General features: G+C 40.6%; 1 protein-coding gene across 1 annotated transcript in view; it reads right to left on the bottom strand.

Moving 5' to 3' along the window:
* MCC (MCC regulator of WNT signaling pathway) overlaps positions 1-17,249 on the bottom strand; it is a 435,778-nt gene extending 418,529 nt beyond the window's left edge. The window contains exon 1 of the mRNA XM_058724854.1: positions 17,076-17,249. Within this exon, the coding sequence (XP_058580837.1) occupies positions 17,076-17,227 (152 nt within the window). The 5' untranslated portion in view covers positions 17,228-17,249. The remainder of the gene's footprint in view (positions 1-17,075) is intronic.
* Between the last annotated feature and the right edge of the window lie 1,160 nt (positions 17,250-18,409).

Below are 18,409 nucleotides of genomic sequence, written 5' to 3'. Positions count from 1 at the left end.
TGACCTGAGTCAAAATCAAGAGTCAGACGCTCAACCAACTGAGCCACCCAGGAGCCCCTAAAAATCAGTATTCTTAAATTCACTCTCCTATGCTGGTTCTCAGAGACTATGAGTACTGAAGAGTCACAAGGAAATCTAGAAAGTGACAAACCATTGTGAACAGTAATCATTCCTTTAAGGAAACCTGTGTTTTATATCAGAATAGGGAGGGGGCTCTAACAAATTAGTTTACAAGATCAAAAGACAAAATCCTCTGTGATTTTCTTATCCCATGTCATTTCACAGATGGTAACACTGGAAGCATGGAAGCATACAGTTAGGTTAACATGGGCATAGGAGCATTTCTCTATTTTAGGAATGAAAAAAACCAAAATCCTATCTTGTGAGTGTGGCAGCAGCAACAAAATTTTATCTTAAAGTAGTAATAATCCATCAGTTCATTCATTCAACATTGACTTAGCATCTATGTACATATGGCATCTATGTACAAAGGGATGGTGTTGGGTGGTGTGAGAGATACAAAGGCTCGATTGCTACATTCATGAAGCTTACAATCTGGTAGGCAAGCAGAGTTAAATTGCAATTACTATAATACAAGTTAGGATTGGGCAAATTCCCTTATTTTTAGTCTATCATTACTTTAATGTTTATTTTTGAAAGAGAGAAACACAGAGTGCAAGTTAGGGGTTGGGTTCAGAGACAGACAGACAGACAGACAGACAGAATCCGAAGCAGGCTCCAGGCTCTGAGCTGTCAGCACGGAGCCCGATGCGGGGCTCAAACTCACAAACCATGAGATCATGACCTGAGCCGAAGACAAACGCTTAACCAACTGAGCCACCCAGGTGCCCCTCTATCATTACTTTAAAATGTTAGTTTACTGTGAATACCCAGTAACCAGAGAGGAATAGCCTAAGAAAAGTGAGCTATAAATATTAATTTGAAAATCTTCTCTTTCTAGGGGCGCCTGGGTGGCGCAGTCGGTTAAGCGTCCGACTTCAACCAGGTCACGATCTCGCGATCCGTGAGTTCGAGCCCCGCGTCGGGCTCTGGGCTGATGGCTCGGAGCCTGGAGCCTGTTTCCGACTCTGTGTCTCCCTCTCTCTCTGCCCCTCCCCCGTTCATGCTCTGTCTCTCTCTGTCCCAAAAATAAATAAAAAACGTTGAAAAAAATTTAAAAAAAAAAAAAAAAGAAAATCTTCTCTTTCTAAACATTTATATACCCTGAAAGAGTCAGGATAGTACCATGTGGACAACTGTCCATCAACTTTTTAGTAGCTAGGATACAAAAGTAAGAATAGGCTTTAGGTTCACTTCATCTCATAACCTGTACTTAGGGATGGACAAAAAAACCTAACCAACAGTTCATTTCTTTTGAAAATACTACTTACTAGATGGTATTAAAGGCTATTGGATGAAAACAGCTATTAATGTAGAGAAACTGTGGATTCATCAGGGCTAGTTGATAAGCAAACACCAGTTGCCCAACAGAGACAAATTTAAGCAGCATGAATATGCTACCACTAAAATTCTATTAACTGGGACCTTTCGTCTACAAAATGAAGATGTTTCAGTCCTGGAAAAGATGTTAAAATTATTTTACAGAAGAAGAAACTGATTAGAAACTGATTGTGTGACTTGCCTAACATCTCATAACTAGTTAGAAGCAGGGGTGCTGAATTCCCATCACACTGGTATGTTAGATTAATGCAAGAACATGTATGGTAAAATGCACATGATATGCATTTTCAAATATAAATTTCTCAGCTTCTGAACTGGACAAATCCTGAAAAATCTTTTTCTAGGGGAGCCTGGGTGGTTCAGTCAGTTAAGTGTCTGACTTCAGCTCAGGTCATGATCTCGCAGTTTGTGAGTTTGAGTCCCGCATCAGGCTCTGTGCTGACAGCTCAGAGCCTGGAGCCTGCTTCCGATTCTGTGTCTTCTCCTGTCTCTGCCCCTCCCATGCTCATGCTCTGTCTCTCTCTCTCTCTGTCTCTCAATAATAAATAAACATTTAAAAAATTTTTTAATCTTTTTTCTAAAAAGTCTTAAGTGTTTAAAATTACTATTACCCAATGAACACTTTCATTTATTTATTTATTTAGTAAGTTTCTATTAAATGTTGGGCACTATGGTTACAAAGACAAAAGACAAGAAAAATACAGTCTCTGCCTTAAGCATGTTATGTATCGAGAGGAAGGAAATGGAAACAGTGAAAATATGATATGTGAGCAGTGCTGGCCTAGTAGTGTGTGTAAAATCCTGAGGCATCAGGGAACTCTCCAGAGAAAGAGCTACATAAAAACTGAGTCTAGAAAAAAAATAAAAAGGTGCTCATTAAGTAGACAAGGAAGAGAGAAGGACACTTACAGAAGGAGCTGTGTGCACTAAGCATGATCCTTGGAACAGCTGGGCAGGCATGCTGGAAGGTGGACTGTGGCAGGTCATGCTGAACAGAGATATAGTCACTGTGCCAGATGGCCAAGGGCCTTAAATTAAATGCCCCTAGAAGGAGTCTGAACTCATCCGTAAGGAATGGGCAACTGTTGAGGGATTTTAAGAAGGGCTTCCTGCTCAGTTATAGAAAAATGTTAGAGAAAAATGACTTTCGTGTCCATATAGAGAGGCCTGGACAGGCTGAGCCTACAGGTTAGAACACTAGGACAATAACTGTGATTAGGAATGAAGGAACTTGGGAACCAAGAAGGTGGAGGAGGATGAGTGGCACTGATGTCACTTTGAGTGGCATTTTGCTTATAATACATATAAAACTGCCAACACATTTTTTAGAAGAATAAATACTTTCCCAACAATATTCTCACATTGATTTTCATCCTATTTAATATCATGAAATAAACTCAGGTTAAGAATCTATAATACATAAAATTGTCATGGTAATGCCATTACCTAAAGGCATTACCTCAAATGTAGAATGTTCTGTTAAGCTTGTTATTTCCCAGGCAGAAGTTCTAAATTTTTATAAATAAGTGAAAAAATCTGACATTTTAAGGAAACGCAGCCACATTTTTACAAAAATACCGCCCTTTACCCCACCTATTTTCTTAATTCTTTCATCTGTATCATTCTTTCATATTTGCATATGCTGTTTTAAACAATAGACAACAGGTATAACCAAAGGCACTTGCCATTATGTTGAAGAGATGCTTAATTAGCACCAAGTCTAAAATAAAATGTGTTTTCAAGTATTTTCTACATTTATATTAGCTGTTGTGAATGTAAAAATAATAATAGTAATGAACACAAAGTTCATCTATCTAGAATTTTTGGAGCACAAATTTCACCACTACATATTCAACTGAGGCTACACTTAAACTCAACTAACATCTGTCCCATCAGACAGACACATGTAATGTTTATTGGTCAATCCCGAAACGTGTTCCATTTACATTGTCACCTCATTAGGAATCCAAATGTTTGAAAAATGACTAGGTCCAGGATTCTTTACCCAGGCATGCTTACCCAACTTTTTTTCTCCCATCAGGTAAAATCAGCAATAATCAATGGCATGAACTGAGTAATTACTCATTTGCATATTTAAACTGACATTTTGAAATGACAATGAGAAGCTGACAATTAACCGTTCTCTAAGGAAATGCCCTTTCTCTCCATATGGTTTCTACTCTGGGACTAACACTTCAAGGGGTTTTTCAATCTGCAGAACAACAGAGAGTCTCCCCAGCTGAGACTCCCATGGAACTTCATTTAGCATGCAAATGTCTCACCTTCTGTACCAAGTATTTAAATGCCATTCCCACTTATGCTAAGAAGCCAGTTATAAAATGAAAATTCATCCTCACCATAGATCTTGGGTAAATTAAACAGTAAAGAAATTTAAAGCTTTGGGGAAAATACATTTTCTTGTGTTAGCCTGGCAGCATGTATGATGGAAAAGGCCCTCAAGTAGGGCCACAGATTCATCCTTCCCCCAGAGGCTTTGTTATCATAGCCCCTTGTCTTAAAATAGAGATGTGACTTCCTATTGCAAGGATTACATGAGATAAAGTGTGGACTAACTGATTATAAACTATAAAGTCTTCCATAAATGTATGCTATTATTTAGACATTCACTAATATACTGATTATAAACTATAAAGTCTTCCATAAATGTATGCTATTATTTAGACATTCACTAATATACTGACTGACCAAAATAAAAAGACTGTAAAATAAAAATGTGGGCTAGAGGAAAAAAAACCAAAAAAACCCTGAAAAGATAAAGTTGCTAAAAATGCCTGTGAACAGATCTGACCTATAGATTCAATACAATCTCTATCAAAAATCCCAGCTGCTTGGGTTGAAGAAATTGACAAGCTGCTCCTAAAATTTGTGTGGGAACTCAAGGGCCTAAGAATAGCCAAACAATCCAGAAAAACAGAATAAACAGTTGGAAGGATTCAAACTTTCTGATTTCAGAACTTAATGACAGAGCAACAGTAACCAAGACAGTGTAGTACTGGTACAAGAATAAGTATCAATATCAATCAAAAAGAACTGAAAGTGCAGAAATAAACTGTTACATATATGGTCAATTGATTTTTGACAAGAGTGTCAAGAAAGCGAGAAAAGAGTAGTCTTTTCAACAAATGGTGCTGGGACAGTTGGATATCCACATGCAAAAGAATGAACCTGGACATCTTTTCACACCACCTACAAATATTAACTCAAATGGATCATAGACCTAAATGTGGGAACTAAAACTATAAAACTCTTAGAAGAAAACATAGGTGACCTAGGATTGCAAAGTCTCCTTGGATATGTCACCAAAACCCAAGCAACAAAAGTTCACATAATGTATGATTCCATTTGTATGAAATGTCCATAGTAGGCAAATCTTTAGAGGCAGAAAGTAGATTAATGGTTGCTTAGGGCTGGGAAGATCGGGGGGGAAGATGGAGGAATACTGCTAAACGATACAGGGCTTCTTTCGGAGTGATAAAAATGTTCTAAAATTGATTATGATGATGGTTGTATAACTATCAATATACCAAAAAACCACATTGAATTGTACACTTAAAAATTTTAATGTCTATTTATTTTTGACAGAGAGAGAGACAGACAGACAGAGCATGAGTGGGGGAAGGGCAGAGAGAGAGGGAGACACAGAATCCAAGGCTCCGAGCTGTCAGCACAGAGCCCGATGCGGGGCTCAAACTCACGGACTGCGAGATCATGACCTGAGCTGAAGTCAGACGTTCAATGGACTGAGCCACCCAGGCGCCTCTTGAATTGCACACTTTAAATGGGCAAATTGTGGGGCGCCTGGGTGGCTCAGTCGGTTAAGCGGCCGACTTCGGCTCAGGTCATGATCTTGCGGTCCGTGAGTTCAAGCCCCGCGTCGGGCTCTGTGCTGACAGCTCAGAGCCTGGAGCCTGTTTCAGATTCTGTGTCTCCCTCTCTCTGACCCTCCCCCGTTCATGCTCTGTCTCAAAAATAAATAAACGTTAAAAATAATTTAAAAAAAAAAATAAATAAAATAAATGGGCAAATTGTATAGCATGCAAGGTATAGCTCAATAAAGCTGTTATAAAATATCTGAAAGACACACATGTGAAAAGCAGCACCGAATAGTGGTCAAAGCCCTCATTTGAGAACCAGAGATATCAGTTGAATTTCGGGTCTTGCTAGTGTGGAATCTTGAGCAAATAGCAATATATATCCCTGAGCCTGTTTTTCTCATCTTTAAACTGCATGTAATAATAATTCTTTTTTCAAAGGGGCTATTATGAATAGTAATTGAGGTCACGTATACAAAGTGCTGATTTAGCGTACAGCCTAGCACATGATAAGCACTCAATAATGTTAGCTGTTTAAAAAAAAAAAAAGATATGTGGGCCTCTAGGTAGTAACTTAAAAATAGTAACATATTGTTGTAAATGTTATATAAAATTATTTATATGTAAACTTAATAAACAGAGCGCTTCCAAATAGGCAGGCCCACTTTAAGACACTCAAAAAGAAAAATCACAACACCACTTCAGGTCTTTAGATAATCACAGAGACTGGACTTACTTTCCTACCTAAACAACTAGAAATCCAGACAAAATATAAGAAATAATAATTTCCAGACATTATATAACAGCACAAGACTACAATCCCTGAGTAAAGGTAAACCAGCAAGATGAGTCTACATTTATACCAACTTACTGCCTGGGGGCAATTTACAGGCTGCAGAACAGGAGAGGGAATCCATCACTCAGTGGTCCCACTGAGTTGAGAAGATAAAGAACAAAGTTCAGGAAATCCAAGGTGGATAGAACTTGTGGTACAGAGGGAAGATGAGGGAACGTCTCAGAAAGAGAGCTCCAGAGATCTGCAGAGGCCAAATTAACCCTAGACTAAAGGCTATTCTGATACTGCCTAACAAAGCTTAAAGGCAAGCTCCCAAAAGATCCAAAGTCAACAGCATGCCAGAACAAGGTAAAGGAACACAACAAAAGCCAGAACTCAACAAGTTATAACGTCCTATCTCCAACCAAAAATTATCAGGTATACAAAGAAACAGAAATATGTCCCATAGGCAGTAAAAAAATTAATCAATAGAAATAGACCCAGAGGGGCACTTGGGTGGCTTAGTCAGTTGAGCGTCTGACTTCAGCTCAGGTCATGATCTTGTGGTTCATGGGTTCAAGACCCACATGGGCTCACTGCTGTCAGCCTGTCAGCGCAGAGCCCACTTCAGATCCTCTGTCCCCCTCTCTCTGTCCCTCCCTGGCTTGTACTCTCCCAAAGAATAAATAAATAATTTTTATTTAAAAAAAAAAATTTTTTAACGTTTATTTATTTTTGAGACAGGGAGAGACAGCATGAACGGGGGAGGGTCAGAGAGAGAGGGAGACACAGAATCAGAAACAGGCTCCAGGCTCTGAGCTGTCAGCACAGAGCCTGATGCGGGGCTCGAACTCACGGACCACGAGATCATGACCTGAGCTGAAGTCGGATGCTTAACCGACTGAGCCACCCAGGCGCCCCAAATAAATAATTTTTAAAAAGAAACAGACCCAGAAATGACAGAAATGATGGAATTAATAGACAAGGAAGTTACAGTAGCTATTATGAATACTCTCCATATATTTAAATGGGACTTCTAGAAATGAAAAATACAATGAAATATGAATGGGATTAATAGCAGCTTAGACACTGCAGAAGAAAAGATCAGAAAATTTGAAGATATAACAATAGACACTATCCAAAAGGAAACACAGAAAGAAAAAAGATAAGGGAAAAAATTAACAGAGCCTCAATGAGAAGTGGGCAAATATCAAGCAATCTGATATGTGCATAATTGGAGTCCTAAAAAGAAATTAGAGAAGGGACAGAAAAGATGTTTGAAAAAAATAATGGCTGATTAATTTCCAAGTTAGAGGAAAATTAAATCTACAGACTCAAGAATTTCAACAAACCCCAAGCAAGAGAAAACACAGATGAGTGTTTTATCATCTCACTTTATAGGTAAGGAAACTAAGACAGAGGCAGGGACTCGTACCAAGTCACATAATTACTTAGTAGCAGAGCCTGGGGTGAACCCAGCTTTCCTGACTCAGATCCAGGGCCCTTTCCACTATGTTGCAGAGGAATAACATGATCTGACTTACAATAAGTCACCTGGCTGCAGTATGCATAATCTGAGTGTGTGGAGGGTGGAGGGGGCAAGGGCAGAAGGAGGAGCCTGTTGTACTAATCTCAGTGTGAGATGGGTGATATTTTGTACCTAAGTAGCAAGGTGATGAAAAACTGTCAGGGTGAAGCTATACATATATTTTTTTTATATATTTATTCTTAAGAGAGAGAGAGAAAGGGGAGGGGCAGAAAGAGAGGGAAAGAGAGAATCCCAAGGAGGCTCCACACTGTCAGCACAGAGCCCAATGCAGGGCTCAAGCCCAAAAACTGTGAGATCATGACCTGAGCCAAAGTCAGACACTTAACCAACTGAACCACCCAGGTGCCCCCAAGAAGCTATATTTTAAAAGCAGAATTGGTGGGTTTGCTGATGGACTGAATGTACTGATAGAAAAGAGAAGAACGCAGGATGACTTTATTTTCTGACTTGAGCAACTAGCAAGGGAAAAGACATTTACTGTAATCAAGAAAACAGAGGGAGGAAGAGTTGGGGAGGGGAGTCAGGAATTTTGTTTTGTACATGCTGAGTTTGAGATGTCTTTGGACATGTAAGTCAAATATGCAGTTACTGCATATTCCTGTCTTAAATTCAAGGAAGAGGTTGTGGCCAGTGATATGGAAAGATCATAAATGTGGTAGACAAATGACTCAAGTTTGGGAAGTTCTAGGTGACATGATTCTCAAGAATCTTTACATATGAAAAAATTGTGATTCAGGAAATACTGTGTATCAGAGTTGGTTCTTCTGGATGACTGGGTACAAAATTTGTCCCACTCAAAATTTTCTCCCTCATATTAGTTATAATGGATTTCCTTTTTTCCCTCACTTAGGTTCAGTTTGTGCCTTTCCGAGTGACGTTATGGTTTGATTATAGTTTTGAAGCTTTCAATATTATTCAGTTTCTTCAAAGTTTGGCTTTGGTTATACTGTTCTTTGAATATCACCAAAGACTCTCTTTTTAAAATTGTGGGAGCGGGTCACCTGGTGGAGCGTCTGACTTGATATGGGCTCAGGTCAGAAACTCATGGTTGTGGGATCAAGCCCTGCCTCAGGCTACCTGCTGAGCTTGGAGTCTGCTTGGGATTCTCTCCCTCTCCCTCTCTCTTCCCCTCCCCCAGCTACTTGGCGCTCGCTCTCTCTCTCTCTCTCTCTCTCTCAAAATAAATAAATAAATAAAACTTTTAAAAAATTGTGTTCCAGAGTTATCAACTTTAAGAATAATCCTTATGTCATGGGATCTACCTGGCCATGACACAAGGAATCTAGAAGGCATAGTCTTTCTACTCCATTTACCTTCTGTTTAAGTGTCTCCTGTAACTTTTAAAGCCAAATGACTCCTCTCTCTACCCTCCCTAAACCGTATTTCTGCTAACTGTCCGGGGGAAGAATAATAGAGTCTGTTTAATCTGCAAGTCTGTGGTTCTTTAAACATTACAGTAAGTCTCCATTTGACCTGAAAACCTCTTGTTGTAGTTGCTGTTATTGTTCATAGAAGATGAAGCAAAATGTTTGCAAAGCAATTCTAGTTCATACATTTCACTGATAATTCCACTTTTGACTCATTCTTTAGTAATACAGTACCTGGCACCATGAAGGTGTTTATTCTAGCATTATATAAAATACTGTATTTCAAACTTCTAAGATGCATAGTTTAATATTGTGAAATCTGAATGTTTCTTATAATTCTGTTGGCCTGGCGCTGACACAGTTACGATCGCTTGTGTAGTGTGAATCATGTTGTTATTCCCGGTAACATGACTAGCATAAGTCAATAAGAATTCTTAAGGAAGCATAACTCTCATGCTTCCATAAGAATTCAAGTCCTGGCTACTTCCATTGACACCTTCCGGTAAGACCAGAAATACCAATGTCAGTAATTGCAAAAAGGTGTCAGCATCTTTTTTTTTTAATGTTTATTTATTTTTGAGAAAGAGAAAGAGTGTGAGCAGGCAAGGGGCAGAGAGAGAGGGAGACACAGAATCAGAAGCAGGCTCTAGGCTTTGAGGTGTCAGCACAGGCCCAATGTGGGGCTCAAACTCATGACCAACGAGATCATGACCTGAGCCAAAGTCGGACACTTAACTGACTGAGCCATCCAGGTGCCCCAAAAGGTGTCAGCATCTTAAATGACAATCCTGTAGCAAACAGCGGAGCCTCCTTTAAAGAAATGTTGCATCCCTGAATGCTTTGATGCCACTGAGGCTGATACTGGATATTAAAACCCAACATCAATACTCTGAACCAAAAAGTGATTTGGAAGACTTGCACTTTAATTGTGAAGAAGTTTTAGGATCATTTTGAACAACATGATAGCCTATTCTCCTTTTTTTATGTATGCACAAGAGTAAAATATAAAATCTATGACTAAAGAAGTTTAAGGCAGAACTTCCAATATAAATAAAATTAAAAATCTATTCAATGATCTGTATCTTATCATAGTGTGACTGATACAGAAAACAATGTGTGTTCCAACCTGTAGCATCTTAGATTTAACAAAATTCCAAAGCAAATAACTGGAAACAATCTAAATGTCCAACAATTGAAGGATAATCAAATAAATTGAATAAGTAAATAATGGGATATTATCATTACAAATCACATTTCCAATCTTTTTTATTTTGATGATAGCGTCATTGAGATATAATTCACTTACCATAAAATTCACCCATGTAAAGTGTACAATCCAATCGTTTTTAGTATATTCATAGAATTGTGGAACTATCACTACAACCAACTTCAGAAGATTTTCATCATTTCAAAAAGAAATCCCGCACTCTTTAGCTATCGTCCTCCCCCAGCCCTAAAGCAATCACTAATCTACTTTCTGTCTCTATAAATTTGTATATTCTGGACATTTCATATAAATGGAATCATATATTATATGGTCTTTGGGAATGGACCCTTTCACTTAGCATAACACTTTCAAAGTTCATCCATGTTGGGGCACCATGATGGCTCAGTCGGTTAAGCATCCGACTTCAGCTCAGGTCGTGCTCTTGCAGTCTGTGAGTTTGAGCCCCACATCAGGCTCTGTGCTGATAGCTCAGAGCCTGGAACCTGCTTCAGATTCTGTGTCTCCCTCTCTCTCTCTGCCCCTCCCCAGTTCACCCTCTGTCTCTCCCTTTCTCTCTCAAAAATAAATTTTAAAAAAATTTAGAAAAAAGGTTCATCCATGTTGTAGCAGGTGTCAGTAGTTCATTCCTTTTTATGACGGTGTAATATTCCACTGTATGGATAGATCACATCTTGCCTGTTCTTTCATCAGTTGATAGGCATTTGGGTTGATTACATCTTTTGACTATTATGAATAATGTTTCTGTGAACATTCATGTATAAGTTTGTGTGAGGACATATGTCTTCAGTTCTCTTGCATATATACCTAGGAGTAGAATTGCTGGAATATATATATATGGGAATTCTATGTTTAAGTTTATGAGGAACTACTAGACTATTTTCCAAAGTGACTGCACCTTTTTACATTCCTACCAACAGTGTATGAGCATTCTGGTTTCTCCACATCCTTGCTAACACATGTTATTATCTGACTTTTTGATATGGCCATCCTACTGGATACAGAGTAGTGACTCATTGTAGCTTTGATTTGCATTTCCCGAGTGGCTAATGATGTTGAGCACCTTTTCATGTGTTTATTGGCCATCTGCATATCTTCTTTGGAGAAAAGTCTATTCAGACCCTTTGTCCATTTTTAATTGGGTTATTTATCTTTTTATTATTGAGTTATAAGAGTTCTTTATATAATCTATATACAAATTCCTTGCCAAATATATGATTTGTAAATATTTTCTCCCATTCCTTGGGTTATCTTTCACTTTTCTGAGAGTGCCTTGTAAAGCACCAGTTTTAAAAATTTTAATTAACCCCAATTTATCTATTTTTTCTTTTGTAGCCTGTGTTTTGGTGTCATATATAAGAATCCATTACCAAATCCAAGGTGACAAAGATTTTGTTCTATGTTTTCTTCAAAGAGTTTAATGGTTTTAGCTCTTAGCATTTAAGTTTTTGATCCATTTTGAGTTCATTTTTGCATGTGAGGTATGTGAGGACTATATACATTTTGTATATGAGGAATATATACACTTTTGTATGTGAAGAAAGTGTCCACGCTCATTCTTTCACATGTGGCTACCAGTTGCCCCAGCACCATTTGTCAAAAAGTCTATTCTTTCCCTATTTCACCCCTGAATTTGAAACCCTTATCTTCACACTCCTGTTAAAAATAAATTCACTATAGTGGGGTGCCTGGGTGGCCCAATTGGTTAGGCATCCAACTCTTGATCTCAGCTCAAGTCTTAATCTCAGGGTCATGAGTTCAAGCCCCACATTCAGCTCTATGCTGGACATGGAGTCTACTTTAAAAAAATAAAATAAAATAAAAATAAATTCACTATAGACACATGGTTTGTTTCTGGACTCCCAGTTCTATTTCATTGATCTATAGGTTTATCCTTTTGCTACTACCACACTGTCTTGATTATTGTTGCTATGCAGTAAGTTTTGAAATTGAGGAGTGCGAATCCTCCACCTTGGTTTTTCTTTTTCAAGGTTGTTTTGACTATTCTGGGTCACTTGAATTTCCATATGAATTTTAAGATCAAATTGTCAATTTCTGCATAAAATGACAGCTTGGATTTTGAAAACGGTTGCATTAAATCTGTAGATCAGCTTGGGGAAGCACTGACATCATAACAATATTAAATCTTCCTATCTGTGAACATGGGATGTCTTTCCTTTTATCCAATCCTTTTTAAAGATTTTTTTTTTTCAACGATTTTTATTTATTTTTGGGACAGAGAGAGACAGAGCATGAACAGGGGAGGGGCAGAGAGAGAGGGAGACACAGAATCGGAAACAGGCTCCAGGCCCTGAGCCATCAGCCCAGAGCCTGGCGCGGGGCTCGAACTCACGGACCGCGAGATCGTGACCTGGCTGAAGTCGGACGCCCAACCGACTGCGCCACCCAGGCGCCCCTATCCAATCCTTTTTAATGTACTAGAGGAATAATATGATGTAGCTATGTCACCAGGAAAATAGAAATGATATTCCTTGGTTATGGGATAATGGATAATTTTTATTTTATTTTTAAACATTTCTGTATTTTCCCATTTGTCAACAAAGAATATCTTTTGTATAACCAGAAAGAAGTTATTTTTAAAGGAAAATATTCTTTAATAAAATACACTTACATTTAAAGTACTTTATAAACATGGAATATGCTTGGAAATGAAAATGCTTGAAAGATTTTTCAAAATTCATGAACATACCAATCTTTATTCTTGGTCATTTCTTCATCAGAATTTACTGATTGTATGCTGTATGGCAAATACTGCACTAGATCCTGAGTGTACTGTTTTTTTTTCAAAGTTTATTTATTTTTGAGAGAGAGAGAGAGAGAGAGAGAGAGAGAGACGGAGCATGAGTGGGATGGGGCAGAGAGAGAGAGAGCGAGAGACACAGAATCTGAAGCAGGGTCCAGGCTCTGAGCTGTCAGCACAGAGCCTGACACGGGGCTTGAACCCATAAACTGTAAGATCATGACCCGAGCTGAAATCGGACACTCAACCGACTGAGCCACCCAGGCACCCCCTGAGTGTACTGTTTAAACAAAATAAGCATAATTCCTACCCTCATGAAGCTACAACTAGTGGGAGACTGACAATGAACAGGCAAACAAGGTAGGAAATAGAAATGCAATTACAAGTTGTAAAGAGTACTTTGGAAGAAAGCCCTTGGTACTATGACAGAGGATATTGGTGGGGAAGAGCTAACCTTTGATACAGTGGTCAGGAAAGCTCTCTCTAAGACACCAACATTTCAGCTGAGGCTTGGCAACTAGATACAAAGGTAAATGGTGGTTTTTAATATTTGTCAAATGTTCAAGATGGTTTCTTAAAACTTAAAGGTAAAAATAAGAAGCTTTACAATTCCAAAGGGAAATTAATCTCAACAAATAGAGTAACCCCACCACCTCCTATACCACGATAAATAGGGTCCAAAAAGTTCAATACCATAAAATGTGGGGTTAAGTCATCGTAGTTAATGAAATGCACCAGAAGAGCCTGCTGTGGTCCCACTATACAGTCCCAATCCTACCCTGTCCAAGCTGCAATTTGGCTCCACCTAACAGTAGTTGTCAGTTCCAGCTTAACTATCCATGGGGATTATTCTGGGTCCTGGTGGCAGGCTGGAAGTTCCTGGGCAGAGGCAGCAATTCCAGGAATCTCCAGTTAGCTGGTGCTTTTTTTGTCAGCCTGCTAAGGAAGCTTGGGCCAAGAGAATATTGAAGATTCAAAGCCCTACCCTTTACTTCCCTCTTCCTGAGGTGGTGTGCCCTGACGTTTCCCCTCCTGGTCTCAATCTATTTTCCACTAGCCTTCCTCTAAACATGAGACCTCCAGCCCACTCCTGTTTGAGAATGAGAGTTAAGCAAAGGACCAAAGCCAATATAGTTGAATGAGGGTTACCATGGAAGTTTTATTATATGTTTTGGTTGCTTCTTGCCTCCTCAATATCCATTCCCTGCTCTTAGTAACAGAACTCAGATTTTGTTTAGGAGGCAATGTGACTAATCAAATTAGATGCTTCCTTGAACTCTACTGAAAGTCACCATGGTAAGGTGATATAGTTTGACCAATAAGATTTCAATTAAGGGATTTGAGAAAGCTCTGCCTTAATGATATATGCTCTACTCATTTCATCTTCCTTTTGTACCTTCCTGCCTGGAACCTGGACATGAGGCTGGAGACAGGGCAATCATTTTTTAAGACTATGAGATAACCATGAGGATGAATATTTTATATCAAGAATAGCGATGTAGAGAGATAGAAGGAAGCTGGGCATTAATGCCATTGTGGAATGGCTGTCCCAGCCTGAATGAACCACCTCCGGACCTCTAGGTAAGAAAGTCTGTACTTATTTGACTGTAGTTCGTTTTCCATTATATACAGCCAACTGAAATCCTAACAGATACAGTGGTGTACTATGAACATAAACTTAACATCTTTTAAAGAATCCAAGATTTTTAAGGTCTTAATGTAGAAAGTCCAACTCTCATGTTTATAAAAGAGAAAATTCACAGCATTCCACTCCTTATCATCTACTGTTGAGTGGTCAGTAAAGGTCATTAAACAAAGGGAGCACAAAGGAGCAACTTCAGAGAGGGAGTCATTTAATGCCACCTAACTTCATTAACCCCATTTCCCATGCCACATCAAATAAACATATATTCCAGGTAAAACTGTGCTTGCTATGTAAACATACTTCTAGAGAAGATCCTTGGTGCCTCGTTTCAATGAGATTGCCATCCCTGAACTCCTCTTCTTAAATGGGAATTTTGTCATAGCATAAAATAACTTCAAGAGCAACTCTCCCCACAGGCAAAATTATGGCTTAGGGTTCATTATTGCACACACCTTTCATCTTTCAAGCAGATATTTTAAAATGATATGACTCAAGGAATGATACAGTTTTTTCCACTTTTGCCTTAGTAGGTTTCTACTTTAATATGAAATCTCCTCTTTACTACCCCCTTACATACAATGCCTCATCCTCCAAAACAAAATCCTCAAATTATGCCTCCAGAATTCATTATCTTTTGGGGTAGAGACAGCCACCATTTAAAATAATATGAGCAGGGGCACCTGGGTGGCTCAGTCGGTTAAGTGACCGACTTCGGCTTAGGTCATGAACTCACAGTTTGTGGGTTCAAGCCCTGCATTGGGCTCTGTGCTGACAGCTCAGAGCCTGGAGCCTGCTTCAGATTCTGTGTCTCCCTTTCTCTCTGTACCCCCCCCCCTCAAAATCAAACATTAAACATTTTTTTAAAAAAATGAACATTTGTACAAAAAGCGTAGTTCAGATAAAGCAACATACTAATAGTCCAAATCAAAGGAAGGAAAGGAGAGAATTCTACTAGCGTTCTACATACACCCTTGCCCATGTGAAATTAAACTCTTTGTGCATCCTAATGTGAAGAATGTAGACTGTTTTTTATTATTGTAAATAACACAATGGCCATTCGAGTAGGAAATTCAAGTAGGCTTTTCAAGTAGGAAAAAAATCTACACTATATGATGAAATTTTTTATCACAGAACCAAAACAGGGAAAGACTTCCAGATGAAAATCTATGTGGGGTTAACTGGAATTACATTTTCCCCCCCATTTCAGAATAGAATTACTCCACAAAGTTTTCTGGTATCTTTCTCAATGGTTCCTAATGAAACTCTAGAAAAGTAATAAAATTCAGCCAAGAATTATCATAATTGAATGGAGTCCCAAATAAATTATGTTTTTAATTGCCAAAATCTTACATGTCAAATTACCTGATTCAGAGATCTTATAAAAATTGGGGGGTGGGGGTGGAAATTCCCCACTCTTTTTTTCTCTAAGTAGGCAAGGGTAATCAGCAGGAGGCAGCCGGGCTTTTTAGAGATCTTTACTATTACCAAGACAAAGGCTAAACTAACATGTCATATCCAACTTAGGTGGACTTCTTCCTAGAAGGCAATTCAAATTTCAGCGTGAAAGGTCTTCAGTGCGGTATGTCAACCTTTCAAAGAAGCATACCACAAGACATTACACTGCCTTCTTCACCATCATTGTATGATAAGTGATAAAAAATGTGGGCAGAAGTAATCATTTCGCCAAGCCCTGCGGCTTGAAGCCTCAACACAGCTTCTATACGGAATCTAGAAGCAAACACAGGGAGCGTTATGAGTGGTCACTCAGAGGTGTCCGGACACCCCACTCACCTGGTTAGCTTCTGGAGCTGAGGTATGGGGTCGGGTCTATATTACAGACTCACCTCTAAACCCCCAATTTGTGCCTACGCACTTGGTTCCCCTCAGGCTAACAGGTTTCAATCAGTACTGGGTGGCAAGCTATGTCCATTCTGTGGGTTCCCCAGTTTGGAACACAGAGGCTCTGCAGCACCCGAAAGTTCTTCGCAGCTTGTTTTCACGTCCAAAGCTGTCACTGGGAGCACATCCCTATCCTGGTCTGGCCCCAGGGCTGTCCACTGAGCAGCCGGACTGATCGCTCCCTGGTGCCAAAGCATCTTGACACCCAGGAGCCCGAGACTGCAGAGCAACCCCTCTGACCTGGGACAAGCGGCCAGAACTCCTCTCCCCACAGGCATGAACGCTCCACGACCCGGGAAGGACGTGCATCCTAAAGAGATGTCTCCCGACGCCCAGACAAAGACAGCGCTGGGAAAAGTTGGACCAACTAGCACCACCAGAAGGCGAGCGGATCAGCCCCTAGGCTTCAGTGGCCGAGCCAGCGATGCGCTCTCAGAGTCGCCGCCAACTTTCCCCGTGAGCTTCTGAGCAACTTGCTGGAAGTTGGGGAGAAGGGGCAGAGGAAGGGTCGGAGAGGCTGGTCGCGCGCCCCAGCCCGTTCCGCGTACCTCCCCGAGTACCTGCTAATGTATCCGTCGCCGTCGCCGTCGCAAGTCTGGAAGAGGCGCCGCATCCGCTCCTCCTCGCCAGTGCTGGATGTATCGCTGCTGCTGCTGCCGCCGCCTCCGCCGCTGCTGCCACCGCCGCTGGCGCTCCCCGCCGCCGCCATCATGCGCCCGCTGCCTGCTCGGGAAGAGGAGGACGCGCGGCCGCGGGAGGAATCCGCGAGGCGCAAAAGCGGCTCGCAGCCCCGAACCTGCCTGACAACGGAGCATGCCCAGTGGCCGCCGGGGCGCTCCGGGCGCGGGATTCCAGCTCTCCGGGTTTTGCCCGGGCTGGGAAGATGGGCGCCCTGCAATCGCGGGAGTAGGCACCTCAGCGGAGAGGGAGGAGGGGAAGGTGGATCGTGGAGTCGGGGAGCCAGGGATGGCGAGGGGACGCGAGGGGGGGCAGAGTACACAGGAGGTCTCCTGGAAGGGTGTCAACTCCGTGCATCCAACCTCGACGCGGGCCCTTGACACTTGGGGACTCAAGCAGAAGGGAGTGTGCTCCCGGCGGAACTCCTCCAGCCGCCCAGAGTCGTGGATTTCTTTTCAGGAAGAAGATAAACACTCCCGTTTTGCAAACTCAGAGCGGTTCTTCTGGTCCCAGGCTGCAAGACTGCGCTGGACTCTGAACCCATAGCCCCAGATGAGACCCTTTAATGTCTAGGGTTTTGTGCATTTTTAACACCTGTCAAGAAATCTGACCCTCCTTAACTCCGGCCGATCGTCAACACTATACTGGAAATAATCTGCTCTCCTGTGTGGCATTGTGAACGTTTGGTCCATTTCTGGAAACAGCTCCTGACCTGACGTCACTAGAATTTGGCCCAACAGTTTTAATAACATCAAGAGCGAACATAATAGATGGTCTCATTTGACCCACACTACACACCTGAAAGATATCTCTTTATTATCAGCCCTGTGTTTTAGGAGGTAGGTAACTACTTCATATAGTATCATGATTATAAAATAAGATAGTATATTTTGATACCTACTAAGCACTTAATAACTGTTAGCTCTCATTATCCCCAATTTACAGATAAGAAAACCAAGGCACCCAGACTTGCTTTAAGGTTCCAGGCTTAGCGTCAGGGCAGAGGCAAGCCCAGGCAAGCAGTCTAACCAGAGCAGGAGGCCTTAAACGCGACAGTATCCTTCCACCACAGCAGAAAAGGAACCACAATGAACCAATTTGTGGTTTAGGGAATGACTCATTATTCTGTCCCAGACTTTCTGCCAGAGGTCTGAGAATTCCTGTGGTAGTTTTAAAACACATCTGCAGATTCTTTGGTGCACCTCTCATCAGGAGG

Source organism: Neofelis nebulosa, chromosome 1 (assembly GCF_028018385.1).
Source record: "Neofelis nebulosa isolate mNeoNeb1 chromosome 1, mNeoNeb1.pri, whole genome shotgun sequence".
NCBI lineage: Eukaryota > Metazoa > Chordata > Mammalia > Carnivora > Felidae > Neofelis > Neofelis nebulosa.
This window is presented reverse-complemented; position numbering and strand designations above follow the sequence as displayed.